This window comes from Miniopterus natalensis, chromosome 3, assembly GCF_054644295.1.
Source record: "Miniopterus natalensis isolate mMinNat1 chromosome 3, mMinNat1.hap1, whole genome shotgun sequence".
Lineage (NCBI taxonomy): Eukaryota > Metazoa > Chordata > Mammalia > Chiroptera > Miniopteridae > Miniopterus > Miniopterus natalensis.
The window spans coordinates 85379061-85400410 of NC_142083.1; the positions used below are offsets into that span (position 1 = coordinate 85379061).

Genomic DNA, 21350 nt, shown 5'->3' on the forward strand with positions numbered 1-21350 from the left:
TGGGGTTTGAGAGCAAGAAGTCAGAATTCCTGGGGGTTCTTGGGGGTCCCCCACAGCATAACAACTTGGTCAGTCCTAAGGTTGTCCCAACATTCCTCACACTATTTACGCATTACTGTGGAAATCTACAGTGATTTGCTTAAGACTAAAAAATATTTAGTTTGATAGTATTAACAAGAATTGTAGCCTGGAGCAAATATTCAAACACTGGGAAACACCAGAGGACACGGCTGGGTGCTGTTCGGATGACGTGCCCTGTGAGTCTCCTGCCACAGCTGACAGCACCACGCGGAATCGCCTGTCCAAATCCCTAATATAATCCAAAACTCATTATTTCTTCGACTGCCACTCACATCAAATATACCATGCACATAAACTCATTAGTATTTATTTTATTTGCAAGAATGACTCGTTGCTTGCAGCAGACAGAGCCACGAACACACTTGTAACAGGACAGCAACTGAAAAGGCAGGACTGACTAGAGATCACGAGCTCCCGTCCCGGTTCCTGGAAACCTTGACCTCAAGCTCCAACTCTGCGTTGGCTCTTCCCGCGCCTGCTTCCCTCTCCTCCATGCGGATTCCTTCAAACCGTGAATGCTGACTGTTGCACTTTTTCACAGGAGAATTATAATACTTTTTCCTGAATTCTTGACTGACTTTTCTGAGACTGGAAACGTAATGTTTCCGACCTGATGCTGAGCCGAGAGTATGCAAGCCCCGCAGCCCCTCACATCTCTCTTCCTGGGCTCCCAACCTGCCTTCAGGACCGCACAGAGACCTCATTTTCACCTACCCTGCTCCCAAGCCAGTCCTCCCACCCCCAGCCCCCAGATCATCATTTGCCTCAACATCAGCCTCAAAAACTTGGTAGTCATCTGGTTCAGCCCCCACCCCTTCTCTGGGTTACTATGGAAGCACCCTACCCCGGCTCCCATCCCCATGCCATTCTCCCCCAGCTGCCAGCATGATCCCCCTAAAGCACAGACCTGCTCTCAAACGCCTGCAAGGGCTTCCCTTCTCAGGGACCAAGATGGGAACTCCCTTAGGACCTGCCACCCTCAGGTCCCAGCCTTGCTTCCCAGAAGATCCTGACCACAGGGCAAGTGCCCTATTCCCTGGCCATGGTAGATGACATGGGCTCCTTGAACTTGGCAGTGGTTCTGCACATCAGGAAAGAACATCTCCCTCTTCTATGCCCCCACAATTCTGCATATTGAATTGGTATACAATGATGGGGTTTGTGATACCCGAAAATTTTTAAAATGTGCATGCCATCTGAGCTAGAATCACGCCTAAGAACCAATCCTACAGACCTACCTTCCAAAACGTGTATCTACTGAAATGCTCCTGGCAACACTGTTAGAGGGAGAAAGAAATCTGGAAACAGTCTTAAATGTTCAAATAGAGCAATGGTGAAATAAGTTACAAAACAGCCATTGCAGTGGATACTATGCAGTTTTCAAAAAGAATGAGCCAGCTTTATTAAATTCAAAAGGCAAACTACAGAACGAACGAACGCTGTGTAGAGGGTGGCTTTGGCTTACATAACTACTGACGATTTCTGCAGTTACATAAGGAACCGACAGCGATCACAGGTGGGGGTGGGGGCATGATGCACAGTAGAGGGGCGTGTGACGTTTATTTCATCTTATATCTCTCTGTAGTGCTTTAGTTTCTTTTTAATACCATGTTTATCACTTCCTCCAAAACGTCTGCTCCCCAGACTCTCCTTCCCCCGTGCTCCCTTTCTCCTGGTAAAAATAGTTACACACACACAGAGCTTACTACGTGAAAGGCACTGCTCTAGGAGCTTGACATACGTGTGCTCATGTAACCCTCATGGCTGCGCCCATCGCGTGGATGCTACTGTTATCTCCATTGTACAGATGAAGACACCGAGGCCTGGAGAGCTTACGTGACTTGGTTGGGGTCACCCAATTAGTCAGTGGCAGGGCTGGGGTACAAACCAGGCAGCTTGACACTGAACTAAGCACTCTGCAAATTCCTAGTAAATACAGGAAAGATGTGCTGCCTTGTGATATCATGACTTATACAGATGTTGGCCCCCGAGTGCTGGGTCCATGCTTAGTCATCCGGGGCTATAAAGAGTAGGTGCTCAATAAATGTTGGCTTGAATACAAAGTTTGTCTATTTGAGCAGCTTGAGGCATCTGCATCTCTGTCTGGTCTCACACCTGGCAGCCAGTCCTTAACACAATTGCTAACCTTCTCATTACCTTGGCCAAGTCACCAACTCCTCCTGCCAGGACCCTAAAAAAGCTTCGCCACCTGCCCCCTCTAATTTCATTCTCTATCCCACATCTAGAGTCAGATTTTAAAAACATAAACTAAGTCATGTCATACCCCATTCCAAACCTTTTGGTGGCTTCCCAATGGACTTAGAATAAATCTCAGTCATTGTTACAGCCTCCAAAGCCTTGTATGATCTGGCCCTGGCTACCTCCTCCTCAGTCTCACTGCCCTCCTCTCTCTCTCCATTCTGGCCACAATGGCATCATCTGACACACTCAGCTTGTTCCTGCCTCAGGGCCTTTGCATTTACTATTCCCTCTGTCTGAACACCCTTCCTGGAGAAAGTCACAGCATCTTCCCTCAGAGAGGCCTTTCCTGACCATTTTATGAGAAACATTCTGTGTGATTCTCTGGTTTCAAACACTATATTAATTTCCTTTAAATTCATTTTCATTTAGTGGTACATCATATGCTTACGTGTCCACTGTCCACCTCCCCACTCTGTAAAGGCAGAGGGTTTTTAGCTTTTTCTGTTTTGTTCTCTGCTACATCCCAAGTACTTGCTGAGTACTTAGTAGGTGCTCAGTAAATAGTGGCTGCATGAAAGCGATGTTTGCTGAATACAGGCCCCTCTGGGGGGACCTTCCAAATACCCCTCAGTGGAGTTGTGGTCCTGGAGATGTTCCAGGTCCCCCACTTTCTGAAAATGGTAAAGCCCATCATCTTCTTCCGCCCCCTTCTCCCTCTTCTCCGCAGAGTGACCTCTTTCCTGCCACCACCAGAGGGAAAGAAATGGGAGAAATTGAACATAATCACTGTGATTGGTGGACTGCCCGGGAGGCAATCTGAATATTAGAGAGGAATAGCTGTCACCCTCATCACTTTCAAAAGTAATGATTCATCATGACCTCCTTGGGCAGGAGCCCTGCGGATCTGCAGGGCCAGCACCCTCGGGACCAAACGTTTGCTACATCCCTTAACAGCCCATTTACATGTCATCCCTCCAGGCGACAGGGCCACGGGTCCCCCAGGGGAAGGGCCTCCGAGTAACGACCTTCCAAGGACAGAGGTGGTGTTTCCTGTGGGAGAGAACTGGCACCTAAGAGGGGAGGCTGAGGCAGCCACCTGGGCCCAGGCCCACCTTTCCTCCTCCCTTAAAAGCCAGAGCTCAGCTGAAGCACCCAGTTCCCCGGGGCAGGCCCTGAATCACTTTATCGAGGGTTAGAGAAACCAGTGGGGGACAGAGGGAGAAAAAGGCAGACTTTCAAAATAATTCATGTTATAAGGGTTACCCAGAGACGGTGGCACTTCTCATTTCACACAGAAGGAAATTCAGACTCAGAGAGGCAGGTCCTTGCCCAAGATCACCTCCGCCTTAGTGATAGAGCTGACTCCAAAGTCCCACACTTTCCATTTGGCTCCCAGGGGTCTCAAACTCATGTGGCTTCGAGGATCCAGGCAGCTGGTGTGAATCAGTGAAGTTGGCCAAGGAGAAGTACAGGAGGGAGGGGTCCAAAAGGTGCCCGAGTGGTGGGGACTTATCTCATTGAAAATCATTCACATTTATATGTGTGTGTGTATGTATGTATATAAAATCAATATAATACAAAGTAATTATTACTACTTCAAGGTATATGAGATATATGCTATTTCTCTCCCTTTCCTTTAGTAAAAATAACTTTTATTATTTTTTCTTAATTAAAAAGCAATGCATATTATGAAAAAAATTTAAAAAAATGAAAACAAGCAAGAAGATAACCCATAGTTTTACCTACCAGAAAAAAAATGGTGTGGGTTTTTTTAAATTGAGGTATAACTGATATAAAACATTATATTAGTTTCAGGTGTACAACACTGTGATTCGATATTTGTATATATCCCCAAATGGTCACAATAAACCTAGGTAATATCCATCACCATACATAGTTACAGAATTATTTTCTATTTCATTTTTTTGTATTTATATATTTTTTATATTTTACTTTAAAACACTGTCCACACCTAAGCAGCCTGCCGGTCCAGCCGCATGTTTTGAGACCTCATGAAGGGTCTGTGCTCCTTCCTGGCACCTGGGCGATGCTGACGACTTAAGCTAGGAAGGTTTGGGCTAGTCCACAAAAGCAATGTGAGGTCAAAGTTCCTAGGAAGGAACTTAGGTTCAGGTGACATCTGGTGGTGCACCAGTAGGAGCATTTCATCCTGAGCTAAACCCATGCTCACTGGGAGAACACAGAAGCTCATATTTCAGCAAAAAAATATATCTCACAACTTTAAGAGTAAATGTGGCAGCAGATGGGGTGTGGAGTGGGGAAGACAGTGACTGCATTTTCTGCTGAAAGCCCAGCTGGGAATTTGTGCAGTGACCTACATTACTCTGGCTTCCACCCCCATAACTTTTTCTTTCCCCTCAAGGAACGGCAGAATATAATACATTTCCCAGGGATAAATTACTCTGCGAAAAAAATCCCTGTTTTATTAACATGCTAAACGAAAGCAGGGCAAATCATTTAAGCCCTCCCTGATTTGCGGTCCAGTTCCGCAGAATGAATTCTCGGAATACAAGTGTCCCCTGATTAACTTTCAAAAGCACACCTGATATTTCCCTCAATATCTGCTAACATCTGCCATGTGTCACGTCTCAGTGGACACTTTTCTCTGAAATGCCAGGGCAACACAAAGAATGTGGGGCTCCCAGAAGAAGAGGGTGTTGGGGCTGCCATTCATCTACTGGCCATTTTGGTGGGTGGACTCTGGTCCCCACCTGGGCCAGACTGATAGACAGAGTTCAAAATGCACAAGAAATAGCCGCTTCCCACTGCCCTACTTTCTAATGTAGCTTCCTGCTGGTGTTAGCAAGGAAGGCAATGGGAGGCAGAGAGATTTGGAGAAAAAATTCAACCTGCTGATTCTTCAACTCTGAGATCTGTACAGATGGCAAAATACTTGGAAGTCATGGTGCCCCTTGCAGAAGAGTGAAATACTGACACAGTAAACAGAAAAAATGAACAGCAAAGTGTGTGCAAAAGCAGGTTCCATCTAATATTGGACCCTAGGCTGCACAAACCTGAAAGTTTTAAGGAATATTTAGGGGGGAAAAACACCAGAAGAAAACCATGAGCAAATTCTACCCACAGGCTTTTTTTGTTTAATTCTCACCCAAGGATATTTTTCCACTGATTTTTAGAAAGAGTGGAAGGGAGAGGGAAGGAGAGAGAGAGAGAGAGAGAGAGAGAGAGAGAGAGAGAGAGAGAGAGAGAGGGAGAGAGGGAGAGAGGGGGAGAGCGAGAAACATCAATTGGTTGCCTCCCACGTGCCCCCCAGTTGATCAAACATATAACCCAGGTATGTGCCCTTTCCCAGGAATCGAACCCACAACCCTTCGGTGTGTGGGTCGATGCTCTAACCACTGAGCAACACTGGCCAGGGCTACCCACAGGCTTTTATTCCCCTGCCATCTTCTCTCTTCCACCCCAAACTGGGATGGGACCACCCTTTCTGAAGTTCAGCAGTAGACTAGCTCACAGAACGTACATGGGAGCACATACGCGAGCCAAATGCATCATGGGTGACATGCGCTGCCTGGTCCTCACATCCAAACCCTGCGTGGGGAAGCCATCTGAGCAGTGGGTAAGAGGCAGGACTGCAGGTAATGTGAGTGAGTGATACCCCTTGAATGTATGAGAAAAACGGCCAAACACCAACAAGAAATAGCAATAAGACTCGGCTCAATGTCCCAGAGACAATGGGGGGGGGGGGGGGGTGCCTCCGTGGGGACATGGCAGCACTGTTAGGCTAAGCTGTGGCCAAGTGTGGTTGAGTGGGAATGGAAGTGGGTATTTGTCTGTCCCAGCTGCCAGAACAAAATACCACACAGGATTTGTGGCTTAAGCAACAGGCATCTCTTTCTCACGTTCTGAAGGCTGAAAGTCCAAGATCAAGGTGCTGGCAGTTTCGGTTCCAGGTGAAGGAAGGCAGCCTTCCTGGCTCTTAGACAGCCGCCTTCTCGCTGTGTCCTCACATGGCAGAGAGAACACTCTGGTCTCTCTCCCTCCTCCTATAGGGGCACTAATGTCATCATGCCTAATTCCTCTAAAAGACCCCAACTGTCATCACATTGGAGGGTACAAGTTCAAAATATGAATTTGGAGGGGGACGGGACACATTCACTCCATAACAGGTGTGACCAATTCTCGTTTTCAACAGAAGCTTGATATTCAACTTTTTTTTTTTTTAATTTTAAATATTTTTATTGATTTCAGAGAGGAAGGTAGAGGGAGAGACGGTGATAGAAACATCAGTGATGAGAGTCAGTGATTGGCTGCCTCCCGCACGCCCCCTGGGGATTGAGCCCAAAATCTGGGCATGTGCCCTGACAGGGAATTGAACAGAGATTTCCTGGGTCATATCAACCGCTGAGCCACGCTGGCTGGGCTTGATGTCCGATTTTTAAAATCTGACACCTTCTAAATTTTGATGTTGGCAATACCTCAATTAAGAAAAACTAATAACAAAACCCCGCTGGACTGGCCAAATAAAACAGGTCAGAGGGTCAGGCTCAATCCATAGGTCGTGGATTTGTCACCCATGCCCCAAAACATGGGTGATGGCACCAAACAGCCCAGGCTCCCATGTGCTGGTGGGTGGCCCAGGGGTCAGCCGGGGGATCTCTCAGAGCCTCCCTTTCCTCATCAGAATTAGCTGGAACCTTCTGAAATTGTCCCTTTATTGACAACTTTGTAAGGTTCCACCTAGTAAAATGGAGAAATGGTGCCCCCTAATAGGCTCTCAGGGAGGTCAAGCAGGTCAAAGGTTAAGCCAGTGCCTATAGTACATGCTCACCAAACGAAGGGGCAGAAGGGAGCAGTGGCACTGGACTGTTTGTGTTCAGTGGCTAAAGCTGATCTTAGGATGCTGAATCACCATTTGAAAGAGCCCAGGAAATCCGTCAAGGTTTATTAAAAAATATATGCTTTTTTGGGTTTATTTCCTTAGCTGAGAGAATATTTTTTTAAAAACCAGAAATCTCTTAGGCTGAGCTCTGGAGCTGAAATACATTTCACTGTTTTTCTGGGAGCACACAGACGAGAAATGATCACATGGAGGAAGGTTCACCAGCTCATCTTCCATTCCTCCAAATGAAACAATCTGCAAACTCCAACCTGCAGCCCCGTCTCACTCAAAGAGACAGAGGCAGAGAGGGCAGCTTAATTTGGAACTGCGAGGAAAGCCAACAGAGAAAAGCTGTTCAATTCACCTGGGTCTGGACCAGTATTCAGCCAGAAATCTGATGTCAATATTGTGTCATTTGCCACAATCTCTGACTGAAATTCTTTGTATTTTTAAAGCCCATGAAATTGAACCTTATGTTCTCTGTGCTAATCAGGCACAAAAGGTTTCTCTCTCAGCTCTGTGCAGGGCAGTGTTCTTTCCTTTCTCAGCATGAGGGACTTAGGACCAACTCTCTAACTCAGTTTTCATCAAGCAATTTAGCCAAAACACACAGGACTCGGTGAGAAGTTAATTTCCAATACACATCATGGGCTGGGAGGTGCCTTTAAAAGAACAGGAACGACTCTCATGAACTAGTGTCACTTTCAAAACAGCGAGCTCAAGGCTCTGGCATCACAAATAACCCAATAAAAGAAAACATAGGTTTCCATATGGGATATTCTGTTTGAAAGAAAAGGGTATCTTTTATCACAGGCAGCACAACAGAATTATGCCTTCTCACAAAAGCCTTAAAACAAGTAGAAAAACATAAGCAACCAGCTTGGCTACAATTTCAAAGGTCCTACGCAGGTAAGAGGAGCAGAGCGGCGCACATTTGTCTGGTTGGAAGTTCAACTTGGAAATGCTGGGAAGTATGCTGCTAAAGCAGCACCCCTCATAGTGAGAAGCAGAAATAAGCCCCCGGTTTTACATGACAGCATCACTGTTAGAAAGAATCAGACCCCCCTCCCCCAGCCCTCAGCACACCACTGCAAAGAGCTCCAGTGAAAGGAAACTCTTACTTTACCCCAGTCACACAGACTCAGAGCAGTGTTTCTCAATGACGAGTCCCATCCCATTTCTGGGGAGCCACAGGCTTGCTACTATTTCCATGATGATGACAACATTTTAGAAATAATGAAACTATATTCCACAACATCTAAAGACTCTGTAAAAGCCGAGTACTGCTTCATCATTCCAGTTCTCCAAACTCCAAGGATGTGAATATCTCAGGCTGACAGACTTACTAGGACAGAGTGGACTCATGGGTGACCAGGTGGGGACACCAAGTGACGGCCACCTGCTTCACGGTGCTGCACAAACAGGTGTTTCTAGGTACTGTGACCTGAGAAACACGGAGAGGAACAGGGTCAGCAGCATACACACTGACACGGCACATGATAAACAAGGCCCTGCCACACGCCATGCGAGCAAAGACTGGTTTCAGAAAACGGCACCAGCAGTACATGGACAACAGTGAATCGTAACAATTCTGCAAGTGCTTAACATGTAAACTTCTTTAATTTTTTTACCTTTATAAGGAGATATAAGAACAAGGAATTTATACCTAGTTTTAAGTTTGTTCATACTTAAGGAATATTAATATGAAAATCATTTAAGTTGGTACCAGTGGGAGTCTGAGAATTTTTCCTTGGGTTTGCTACCCAAGCTGAAGACAGAGAGCATTTTAGCTCTGGACCACCCATGAGCTGGACAGAAAATGAATCTTTGCTGTGATCACAATGTATAAAAGTATAAAACCACTCAGCCCTGCATTTATTCACAGACCTCAAATCAACGATGCTCATCTGCACACTCACTCTTTCACGAGCCCTTCAGGAACTCCAAAGCACCATGGCCTGAGTCTCCCTGTCAGTGCCTCCACAGCACTGGGGCACCCCTGGATCCCAGGGTGTCGAGGACACAGGCCAGCTTCACTGCCCAACTATGGAAGAGAGAAGGAAGGACGCACAGGTGGAGCACGTCCCCGTGAATGGTACTTACACGAAGAAGGGCATCAGCTGAACCAGGGTCTCTTTCTTGGGGCTGGCGGCAAACTCAGGGACCACCTGGATGACTTTGTTCATGACGCTGCGCAGGTAGCTCTGGAGCTGCTTCCTTCGCTCCTCTACAAACTTGGCATCCTGGGGAAACAGACAGACAGGTGTGCTCAAAGCAGGCTTCTTCGCCTTTCCAACAACCCCCCAGAGTACAGCAAATAGATGGACCCATCATCACCACCCAGACAGCTCACAGTTATTGAGCGGTTGCCACACGCACAGGCTGTCTCAGGCTTTACACGTGTGATCGCATTTATTAACAGGGATGATGCTCATGATTTTAGGTGGGGAAGAGCAGGTCTATCCAACTCCCTAGTGCGTTCCCGTAATGAATGAAGTCTTAGCAACTGTGGCTGTTCCTACCATGTGCCAAATGTGGTGCTGGGACCCAGGGTAACACAGTAGGCACACATAGTCACTGTTGTGGTCTTGGTGGAGGTCACGGGCCATTGGAGGGGGGAGACACAGATAAATCCAGTGACTACGCAGATCAGTGTATAATTGTTAACCACACTAAACGCGACCCTGAAGACAGGGTGCTTAATTCTGCCTTCACAGCAATTTTCCAAAATATGAATCAGTTGCCACTATGTAAGAAAGATTTCATTAATAAATTTCGCCTTCTCTAGAAAACCTAGGAGACGTGGCAGCACAGTCGTCACACAGGCAGGCGGTGCAGTGTGGCTGAGGCAGGCACAGGTCTGGCGTAGTCTCCACCCCTCCCTGCTCAGGGGGTCCATGCCCCAGACCCTCCTGCTCACACCTCACCCGCCCTGTGTCTCCTTGGCCCTCCACAGCAAGGCCAGCTTCCAGGTGTGCGCCCTGTATGGTCACTCAGGGTCGGAGCTGGGACCTTGTCATGATCTGCTGTCCCTGTCTTGAAATTCTCAGGGATTCTAGATCAAGGGTCCCTCCCATTTTCATGTTGCCCTGGGCCCCACAGATTCTGCAGCCTGTTCTACTCACTGAATCTGCACTGGGGGCCCTGGTATATAACAGAGGAGCCCTGGCCAGCGAGGGAGCAGGGAAGGCCTCCTCTATCTGATGCTCCCTCTGGACTGAAGGCCAAGGGGGTGAACAAGGGAAGAGCAGAGAGGGCGGTAGCAGGGGCAGGGTCATTCATCCTCGCGAGAACAGGAGCAGCATAGTCCGATTAATCTCACATGACAAACGAGGAAACGGTGGCCCAGGAAGGAGCGGGATAGCTCATCCACGAGGTCCCAGAGATGGACTGGGGACTCATCCCTGCCCCACACCCCAGCGTCAGCACAGAGCCGGCCCAGGCAGGACTCAGTAACAGTCTGCTGAGTGAGGCCACACCCAGTATGTGACCCACCAGGGCCAAGCATGGCAAGTTCTTTAAGAAGTGCCAGATTTAGCAAATAAAACCACAGGACACCCAGTGAAATTTTAATTTCAATAAGCAATGAGTCATTTTTGAGTTTTCATAACTCAACATTCAATAATTCATAATTCAATAATTTTTCAGTACTCAAGGGTGCACCACACAGTTAAACCTTTCCATGCAATATTTGGGATACATTGAAACTAAGAAATTATTCATTGTTTATCTGAAATTAAAATTTCACTGGCTGTCCTGTATTTCATCCAGCAACAGTCCTCTGAGTGGGTGGAAGAAACATGGAGCAGGTGCCCGGGGGCCACTTCAAGGTCACAGCAAGGTCCTGTAGCCCAAGGCCACTCTCTGATGACTGCCTCAGTGGGGACCTCCTCCAGGGGGGTGGCAGCAAAGGAACCCTGAGATGGCCAGTCCACTTCACAGCCAGCACAGTCCCAGGCGGAGGAAGCCTGGCAGGCGCTGTGGGTGCGCTGAGTGGGCAGGGCAGAAGCACCGGCCAGGGGAGCCACAGGCCCTCGGCCCGAGCTGGAGCCTGGGCTCTGCTCCCTGGCCTCAGTGCCAGGTTCTGCTCCATGGTCTCCAAGTTTCAACCTGTCATTAAGCAGTCAGACGCTCCTCCTTGGGAAGGTGGTACTATGCCAGGTTAGTGCTGAATCGAGCTAATTAAGCTTAGTTTTTTATCTTTACAAGGGACCCTCAAGGAAAGCTGAGCGGCCCTGATGCAGGGAGACGAGAAAGAGCTGATGGGCCTAGGAGAACTGGTGCGGAGGTCTCCTTCTTTTGGAGAGGGCTGCTCAAAACATTCTAAAGCAACAAGGAGAAGTTGGAGATAGCTCCTCATGTGATTTGTGGGGGTAGACTGCAGGGTCCTAGGAAGGTGAGGCCCCCAAAGGGAAGGTCTGAGGATCCACCTGGGACTTGAATCTGCCCATTTCCGCTTGATCAGTGCCTCCTCTCACCCAAGTTGTGGGCAACAGTGACTAGGCAGAAAGGTACCACCCTGGAGGAATTCCAAATCCTGCCACGTATGGATTCCTCCAGCTAGCTGCTCCCGGAAACCCCAGCCCACTCCTGAGAAAATCCACATGGCAGTGATACAAATCTGACCTACAGGCAATTTTCACATGAGCCATTTGGAAAAAGCAACCATACCTAAGGCCCCTGTGGATGGGCTTAGTGGGTCCAGGGAGATAAGACTGTGTTGGCAGCAGGTGTTCAATCACACACAGCCTTGGAGACGATGTAAAGAAGTGATGGGAGGTGGGACGCAGGAGGTACGTGATCTCATAAGCATTTAGAAACACGGCTATTGGAGAAACAGGCTGTAGACAGCCTTAGGCAGAGGGGTCTTTCAAAACCTATCAGGACACTCTTCTGTCTGGAATTCTTCACTGGCTCCCGCAGAACCTATGTACACCCACCCCCTTCTCATCTAAACCCTAGCACAATCACAGAACCTTCACAATGTGGCCCTAGCATGCCCTGCCAACCTCACTTCACGTCACCCTGTCCCCACCCTCAACACCCACCCCAACACCATCAACACGTTAGCTTCCCCAACTTTCTTCCCATGTCCTGCACACTGTCCCCTAATGTCTCCAGGCCTGTTGCAGGCTGTTCCCTTGGCCTGGAAGGCCTCGCCATTTAGGTCTCTGCTCTTAGGCAACCCCTCGGTAGGCCTCCTGGACCTGCCAGCTAAGGCTGCCCAGGCACTCCCAGCCCCACCCAGTTCTCTTCCCTCACAGCCCTGACCCTGCCTGGAATGAGCTCGCTGGTTCATCGTGTGCCTCCTCTACTGGATGGCAAGCTCAGGAAGGCAGGACTTTATCTGTCTTCTCTATCCCTATATCCCAGAGCCCAACACAGTGCTCAGAGCTCACGAGAGGCCCCATAAATATATGTTACAGAAACGAATAAATGTGGGGGGTAGACTTAGGGGGAGCAAGGCAGGTCACCAGTGAGAACGGTTTGGAGGCTGCTGCGAAGTCCAGACAAGAGATGGCAAAGAACTGGACCATGGAGTGGGAGGGAGAGAAGGCTGGCCTGTGGACCAGCTCCCAGTCCCAATCCCTCTGGGTGGGGAGTGAAGAGCACCAGTAATAAGTGAACGAAGGCAGGGAACTGGTCCTTTAGAGACCCCATTTGTCACTCGGGCTCTGGGAGGAAAGCGGCATCCATTAGGGGCCTGCCCCACTGTATATTGTCCAGCGCTTAGAGAGCCATGGGATGTTTGTGAGACCTTTGCTCAGGCTCCTGGGGCTGTAGCCAAAAAGCGGAATTAGAAGTGATGGAACTGGAGGGAAGCCCGGCTGTGGAATGTGCCAGGCTCCTCTGATGGCTGCTTAATGAGCCCTCGCTGCCCGTGGCCCTGCTGTCATTTGTGCAGCATTCCGATCACAATACTTTTGTCAGTTATAGTTTAGAAGTAACAACAGAGCACTGGGAGCTAGTCCTCGCTTTACAAAAGAGCATTCAGGACAATTTTAATGGGAGTGTTTTTTCCCTCCAAAAAGGTTAATTTTATTTTGAGCTTCAAGAAGATAAAGACACCATCAAATTAAGAAAAGCTATTTTAAAATGATAGGACGACAGGCTAGGGTTTCTAGGACAAATGTTCAGGTCCGGCTCCTGCCCTGGTGCGGCACCTTCTGCCATGGGTCGTCCCGCCCAGGGCACCTTCTCAACCACGTGAGTTGAAACCAGAGAGACCAGCTCCTTCATTCCAAGCACAGAATGAAGAACCTCGGCTCTCGTGCTCCCTCAGTGATCACTGGTTTGGCGATGTTGAGGGGTCACGGGTTGGGGAGTGGGGGGCCCGGGTCCTGGTCTCATGCTGCCCCCACCCTGTGCGCGTCCCTGGGAAAGCCAGGTCCCCGCCGAGCTCCCGTTTCCTCACTCGTAAAGGGAGAGGGCAGGCCAAAGGGTCCTCTGCTTCCTCCTTGTGGAGGTGCCGTAGGATCCTTGATTTAGTTTAGCTGAACTTCCTGCTTCATTCATGTTTCAAGAGACTCCCCTCAGCGATCTCGTCTCACATTGCTCTCACCAGTGACAGGGTTTCTCCACAACATGACGTCACTCAACACGGATGCGACTTGGCTAGTATGTTAGGGAAGAGGCACAGTGGCCCGATGGCACCCAAAATCAACATGGCGACGACCTAAAGAATTCTGAATTACTGCAGGTCTTCCAACAACCTGGCCCTGTAGTGGGAACCTCCCTTAGAGATGAGAAAGCACAAGCTCATCAGCCCACTGCCCTATTTACCCTTCAACCTGCCAGTGACGTTTCACTGCTCAGGCCCAGGAGCCACCTCCACTCCCCCAGGACTTCCTTTGGTAACTTTAAGGTACTTGCCCCCCCCTTGATTTCGTGCCCACCCCCACCGCTCCCCTGTTGTGACGTCCCACACTGCCGCTGCCAGCTTGTGAACGGGGAAAATGTGAGGTGGAGGGAGAGGGACAAGAAACAAAGCACAATCACAACAGTGGCTAAAGCTGGGCGCTTGCTGGGCCCGCGGGCCCTGGTGACGAGGTGTCGCTGTGGTCGCCACTGTCACCACCATCCTCGGCCTGTCCACCCTGACGAAACTGGCGCTCAGAGCCGGCGCTCGCCACGCCCAAAGTCAGCAAACAGAAAGCAAGGGTGCCGGGATTGAACCCAGGCTGCCTGACACCAGAGCCCTTGCTCCTCAGTCCCCTGCAACACTTTCAGCAATATTTACTTAAAGGAGAAAGCAGGCAGCATTTCCGAAAGGCCATGGGCTGGGGTGTTTCCAGTTGGGAGCTCATGTGACCCGCAAACCACTCGGCGCCCTGTGCTGTCCCAACCTCCCTGCACAGGGCAGGCCGGAGAGGTGGTAGCAGACACCGAAGAGGCTACTTACTTCCACCTTTTCCAAGGCCGTACAAAAGCAGAAGGGCCAGAATTCAAAGTCTGGACTTTTTGACCCAAATCTACTGCTGTCTTTGCACAAAACTGCTAAATTGCCCTGAACTGCCATCCTTTATTTTGAGTAGAACAAATTGTGTGTGGTGAAGGCAAAAAAATCGATGAACCCCACCTTTCTAATGGGGACCAGAAAGCCCCAAGGAACTGAAACATCCTCACAGTAGCGGCACAAAGAACAGCAGCAGGAATAATAACAATAATAGCTAGCACACGTTTACTACAGGACGCTTTGTTTTCAGTCTTTGCACCTATTACCTGGTTGCATCCTGGAGAGGAGGCGACTTTCCCAGGCAGGATCCGTTTTTGTTCCCATCTCCCAGGTGAGCAATCGGAGGTACAGGGAGAAGAAACACTTGCCCAAGCTCTCGGATCTGAGGAATCAGAGATCTGGTATATCACCAGGTCCTCTGCTCTAAAAGACATGCTAACACCCCCAAAGGGAGGGCACAGGGCTGCTGAAGACCCGCCTCCCTCGCTGTATCTAAGACTTTCCACATGACCCACATGGAGGTTTATGACCTGCCAACAGCTGGGCTCTGACAGCCTCTGGATGAAGCGTTGCCCATGATGGGAGGTAAATGGCTGACTCAAGAGGACATCACAGACCCACAGTCCTCGCCAAACATCCCTCATGAAAAAGGCCACAGGGCTTAGCACCACACTAAATTCAAACGTGCTCTTCCTGTGGGTCCAAGAGATCCTCCTCTTCCCGCTCAAATTGTTCCAGGTGATCCCCACTGCTTACAAGGTCTCAATCTAAAACGGAGGAAGGGTGATCAGATCCCCATGACTGAGCAGCTCAGGGGGACACACCGTGGGACAGAGCTGGAGCCTGTACAGCAGCACCCACCTGGTATCAGTGAACGGTGCTGTCAGAGCAGAAAATAAATCTGACCCCACCTTCAGTGAGGGTGGACCCGCCCAAACCTTAACTGCAAGCAAAGGGAAGGAAGCAAGTCTCTATTTTAGAAAAGGAATTTTAGAAAAGGAACAGAGGACCCATAAGGGGCTTGAGGTACGTTTACACTCCCCACTCCTCCCGACGAGGATGACAATATTCCCCTTAATTTCAAGCTTACTATGTGCAAAACACTATGTGAAATGTTGACTTGCATTATCTTTGTGAAGTATATACTAATATCCCCATTTTGCAGATGAAGACACTGAGGCTCCAAGAGATTGAGTGCCTTCTCTACAATGACCCAGCTGGTGAGGAACGGAGCTGGGATTTCTAGCCATGTCCATTGGATTCAGCTCATAACCATAATGATGTCCTGACTCCTAGGATCAATGGAGTGATAACAACAGGAGACCTACAGCTTTGCTACAAACAGAAATAAAAAAACACACTAGTCCTGCAGGTCATATAGTGTGAACAAAATACCGTAATTCTGAAAACCTCCTCTTGGCACAGCAGTAAGTGTTTATGGCTGGATGAATTCCCGTCTTTATATCAACAGAACCCCATCTGTGGGAGGGTGAGAGGCTTCCTGGCACCTTCATTTATTAAATGGGTTGGATACTGTGGCCTGTCCCCCACAGGTGGGAGCTGGTCTGCACCGTCTCTTCGGCCCTCCACGGGCTAGGCCCTCGGCAGGACACCACAAATGATTTCATGGCAGGAGAGCAGCAGGCTCAGTTGCAGCTAAAGCCTGTCTTTCTCTGTTATTGACTTTGTAGCCAAGGGAAACTGCAAGCTGGACGTCTGGGAGAAGGGGGAAGGCTGGTTCAGGGGTTCATGGGAAGAACTCAGATAGGAAAAAAAGGCATTTCCCATGTGCAAAGATGTCTCTTCCAGGAGCTGCAGACTCCGGTGCTGGAAGGGGCCAGTGGGAGACATGGGCAATGGAGGGGACAATTTGGACAGAGCGAGCTAGAAAGGGACAGCCACTGCTTTAGCCCCAGAAATGTTACCAGATCACCTAGATTATGTGAAATCTCAGATTTTAAAATATTGAAAAATGATTGTGAAGAATTTAAAGACCAGGTGGATCAAACAAAACACAGAGTGCAGGCCACATGGAGCCACCAATTTGAGATGTCTTATCTCATGCTACTTAACTTAGAACGCTGTCCACAAATTCAAGGAGCCAGGCTTGAGGTTGGGGTTCTTTAGGAAAGTAGTGTGGCACCAAGAGTCACTCAGAGTGGGCTCAGCTCCAACTGCTGCATAGCCGCGCTACTCTACCTCCCTGCATCTCCATCCAGTTCTGCGTCTGAGCAATGCAAGTGTTAAGAGTGCCCATTTCAGAGGATTATTGGGTGAGCAAATGAGATCAAGCTTGTAAAGCAAAAACTGGGGCTGTTCCCAACACACAGTAAATAATACATACATACAACAAAGTTCTTTTTTAGAAAAAAGCACAATTCAGGTTCCTTCTGCCTTTAAAACAACCGTATTTTTTAGCAATCCGTCAGTAATTGGTCAAAATGAGTATAATAGACTACACAGCCCAGCAATTCTATCCTGAGTGTCCCGAGGAATTCGATACTGGACCAAGAGGGCCACATGCAGGAGACTGACTGTGTGCTGTCTAGACTGGAGAGGGGTCAGCAGCCACTTGGGAAAGGACAGTGAAGTAAGGTGGACACACACCTAAAAAATGTAACAAACAATTACAGAAGCAAAGTACAGGCACATGCAGCCTAGTGGAGCTTAAACAGGACGCCGAGGGAAAAAAATAAAAGACCAAATACGACAGCACAGGCCATGTAAGTAAATTAAAAATACATCAACTCAACATATTCTAGAAGGTAACAAACAAACTGACAGCTACGAGCCAAACCAGCTGCTATGGTGGGAGAACAGGAGACAGGATGAGAGAAAACGCACAGGGCTTGGGGCTTCAGTGACCGACAAGGAGGGTGCATCAGGAATAAATGGCACATGCAGCAGTGAGATCCAAGGAAGGAAGACAAAAGGGAGAGGTGTCCTGTCTGTATCTGGTTACTGCCAGGACCTCCCTCCATCAGACCCAAAGACCCAAGAGGGATGCTGGGTTCGGACGTGTTCTGCCCTGAAAAAGCTCCAAGTCCAGGGGCTGAGACTGAGCTACAACATGTCAATGGGAAACTCAGAGTGCTCTCTTGTACTTCAAGTCCCAGTCTCCCCAGGGGTGCCCTGGACTCCACTGTCCTCCCTTCCTCCTTATGCACTTGTTCTGGCTGTGCCAGCCCTGGACCATGGTGACCACTGGGCTGACAGATGGCGCGCACACTGTCCCCTCATTATTGACAGGCGAGCTTCCACACCATGCCCTGTCATTTCACAGTCTATTGAAAATGTGATGGTCACATGGGGTCTGGTTTAGAGATTCTCACAGGCTTTCATGGCAGCAGCGGCAGCATTATGTGCCACCATCTCGAACTGTCTTAACTGTAGCCGGTGTGATCAGCATAAATCCTGCACTGCTGACGCCACAGGCTGAAACGGTTGGGTGGGCAAAAGAAGGCAGCACCGGTGAATGCGTGCTGAGTGCCAAGGATGGAGTGGAGGCCCTTACTAGCATTATTTCTAACCCTATAACACTCCATGGATGAAGCTCAAAGAAATTAAGTACTGTGGCCCAGGTCACACAGTAGAGGAGGGGTGGGCCCAGGCAAGAACTGACCCCAGAGCCCCCCTTCCTCCCCTGTCGAGCCAGCGTGCCCCAAGGAGGCCCTGTCAAGTTGGGGCATGGCTGGAGGAGCAAGCAGGTTTCAAAGCCAAGACAGAGGGGTGCAAGGCCTTTGCATCCCTCCCTAGAGCAAGTGGACAGATGCCAGATGGCAATAGGCAAGCTCCTGTTCTCCCAGGACCACGGTAAAGGCACAATGATGGACAAGACACAGGAACGGTCTGGGAGACGCTGCGATGGGGGAGTGGGAGCACAGTGCTAGCTCCTCCGGCTTTTCAGGGGAAGCTGCAAATCTGGGTTGTAACGTCAAATCTCTCGACTCTCAAATCAGTTGGCAGCTCATTTAAATGCTTAAATACCATGCTGCAGGCCAAAGAAAATATATCTACATATATCTGGTTTAGATATCTACAGGCCACCTAAAAGCAACAGAAGACATCAATAGGTCATCAAAAAACTGACCCCTGTTAAGACTGGCTCCACCCCACCGACAGAGGTTATCAAGTTGTGCTACTGAGAGGGTGTAAGGGCTCCGTGCTCCTGAAGGCCAGGCATCTTCTACAGAAACAACCCAGACATCTGGGCAGGGGTATGGCCCACCTGCCCACCAAAGCACGGTTGAGATGGCACTACAGGGCCATTTCCCTACACTGCTGCCCTAGATTACAACTGCTATTGACAGAATGCCCAGCACACTCGCCTGTGCCTAAACATTCAAAATACAGTCTTTTACTTAACCCTCAAAGCACTTCTCAGGGGAGGGTTGGTAGGTCCATTTTATAGATGAAGGTGCCAAGACTCAGAGAAAAGAGTTAACTTGCCCACAGTCACACTAGAAGGGTAAGAGCTAGAATTTGCACCCAGGCCCATCCAACTTCCAGGCCCAGCTACTTTGCTGCTCCACACTGCCCCCTTGTTTATACAGGGGAAGTTTATAAAAATTTCATTCAATTCAAAAACCATAACTGAGCCTCTACCATGCTTGGGACTGGTGGGATGAGCAGTGTAGAGGACAGGAGCTCTACCTTTCAGGCTATTTGGGTTTAATGCAAGCTGAGAAGTTTTTATCTGCAAAACTTCTGACAGCAAATGTGTGGGCTTCTTTCCCCACACCTGCTTGGTACTCCTGACCAACTGGCTGTAACTCAGAGGTTCCCATGACCCCGTCTTTGGGTTCGAAAATCTGTTAGAATGGCTCACAGAACTCAGGAAAATAGCTACTTTGGAAAGTGAACAGTGCTTCGAATTGTTAGACAGTTACCACATGACCCAGCAATTCCGCTCGTAGATGGAATTGTGAAACAAAAGGGAAATAAAAAAATATGTCCACACAAAAACTTGCACACAAATGTCCACAGAAAAAATATTTATTAACAGCCAAAAATTGGAAACAACCCAAATGTCTATCAACTGATTCATGGATAAACGAGTGTGGCATGTCCACACAATGGAATCATATTTGGCAATGAAAAGGAATGAAGTACTGACACATGCTACAGCATAGTATGAAAACATTATGATTTTGTAAAGTCATGAAAAATTACATAGTATATGATCCCACTTATATAAAATTTCCAGAACAGGCAAATCAATAGATACAGAAAATAGAGTAAAGCTGTTTTAAAAAAAAGAAAAAAGAATGGGCACATAACCCAGGCAGATCTGATCCCAAGATTCTTGCTGAAACTATTGGGAAAGGAGCTCCCTCTCTCCTGGGGTTGCTTTCAGGATGGCACCGCCAGAGGCTCTATCTCGGAGAAAGCCTGTCTGAGAACCAAGCTAGCACCGAGGAATGCAAAAGAGGGAGGGAAAGAGACACAGAGGGAAGGAGAGATGGGATTCTGATGGGATCATGTGAGCCCCGGGGCCAGCTATGCCTGAAGCTGCTTTCCATTCTTGCTCTCTTCAATCATATAAATAAAGGTCCCCTCATGCCTTTGTCAATGTGGGAGGATTTGTCTTAAGTCCCTCACTGAGATTTTGATTCTTCTTTGGCATCCTCACTCCCTGTGACTATTCAGGTCACAGACCCCTCTTTCACTGGGCTTCCCACCCAGGAGCCCCCTTTTGTCCCCCAACACCCCAGCTCTCCCAGTGCACAGGCTTATCTGAAAACCCTCCCTCCCACTGGCAGCAGCCTCCATCAACCTCGCTGGGCCTCCTTTTAGCCAAAGATGCTTCCCCAACCTCAGCTGCACCTGGAGCAGGGCTCTATAACTCAGCTGCTTAAAAATAAACATGAGCTGTATTATTTCCAGCAAATTTTCCCACCCTATTAATTATTTATCTACCACCTGCTTCACACAAAAAGGGAACTCGGCAGGGAAGAACTAGGGAGAAAAGTGTGGAGCAAGTAAGGCAGCTGAAAAGCGAGGTGGTGGATTGGCCCTGGCCAGAGCAGAGCGCTGGGGCGAGGGGGAGAGACCCTGAGATGTGAGGGAGGGCACAGGAGCCAGCTCTGCGGCCTTGGCGAAGCCGACCATCCATCTCCTTATCAGAACTGTTTTTAAATTCATGAAACATAGGATTAGAAAGAAAAGAACTTATATTTAAGCACAGTGACAAAACTGTGATAATGCAATACCAGTGTTCCTTTGCTGAGGGATTAAAAAACAAGATCTAGTGTTATTGCAAAGCAGTGATGAGCCTGAAGGATATCTAGAGCCATCCGCAGCAACTGTCAAGTGAAATGAAAACACATACAATTGATTTCTACTGGGGACAAAGTCAAAGATACCACAATTGCTACTATGGTTTGTGGCCTAAATTCATGCTTCAGCTGGATATTAGTGAAAATGAAAGTACAATTCTTTTTCGTTTTGATCACTTGGATTTTATCCTCGGACCCTAGGATAAGAACTCCTGGCCTAGACCAGACTGAGCTGCTGAGTGGGCAACTCTGAGTCAGTTTCCTCACCTGTCAAATGGAGCTAGGAATGATGCCCTGCCCACTGCAGAGAGGAGGTGGAAGTGGGGAGGTAAGGGGATGGCGCTGAGGGCAACCTGGCCGGAAGGCCCAGGAAGTGGCCTCGTAATCACCACAAGCAGCTTCCGAGCGCTGCCTGTGGGCAGGCCCTGTTCTAAGCCTGGTCCTCACTTGATCCTGGTGGCAACTCCAAAGG

The 21350-nt window shown here is 48.7% G+C and overlaps 1 protein-coding gene across 1 annotated transcript in view; it reads right to left on the reverse strand.

The window, feature by feature from the left end:
* The window catches only part of SNX29 (sorting nexin 29), a 458514-nt gene that overhangs the window by 30381 nt on the left and 406783 nt on the right, over nucleotides 1-21350 (reverse strand). Inside the window, exon 20 of the mRNA XM_016197611.2 lies at nucleotides 9248-9387. Coding sequence (XP_016053097.2) covers nucleotides 9248-9387 — 140 coding nt within the window. The remainder of the gene's footprint in view (nucleotides 1-9247; nucleotides 9388-21350) is intronic.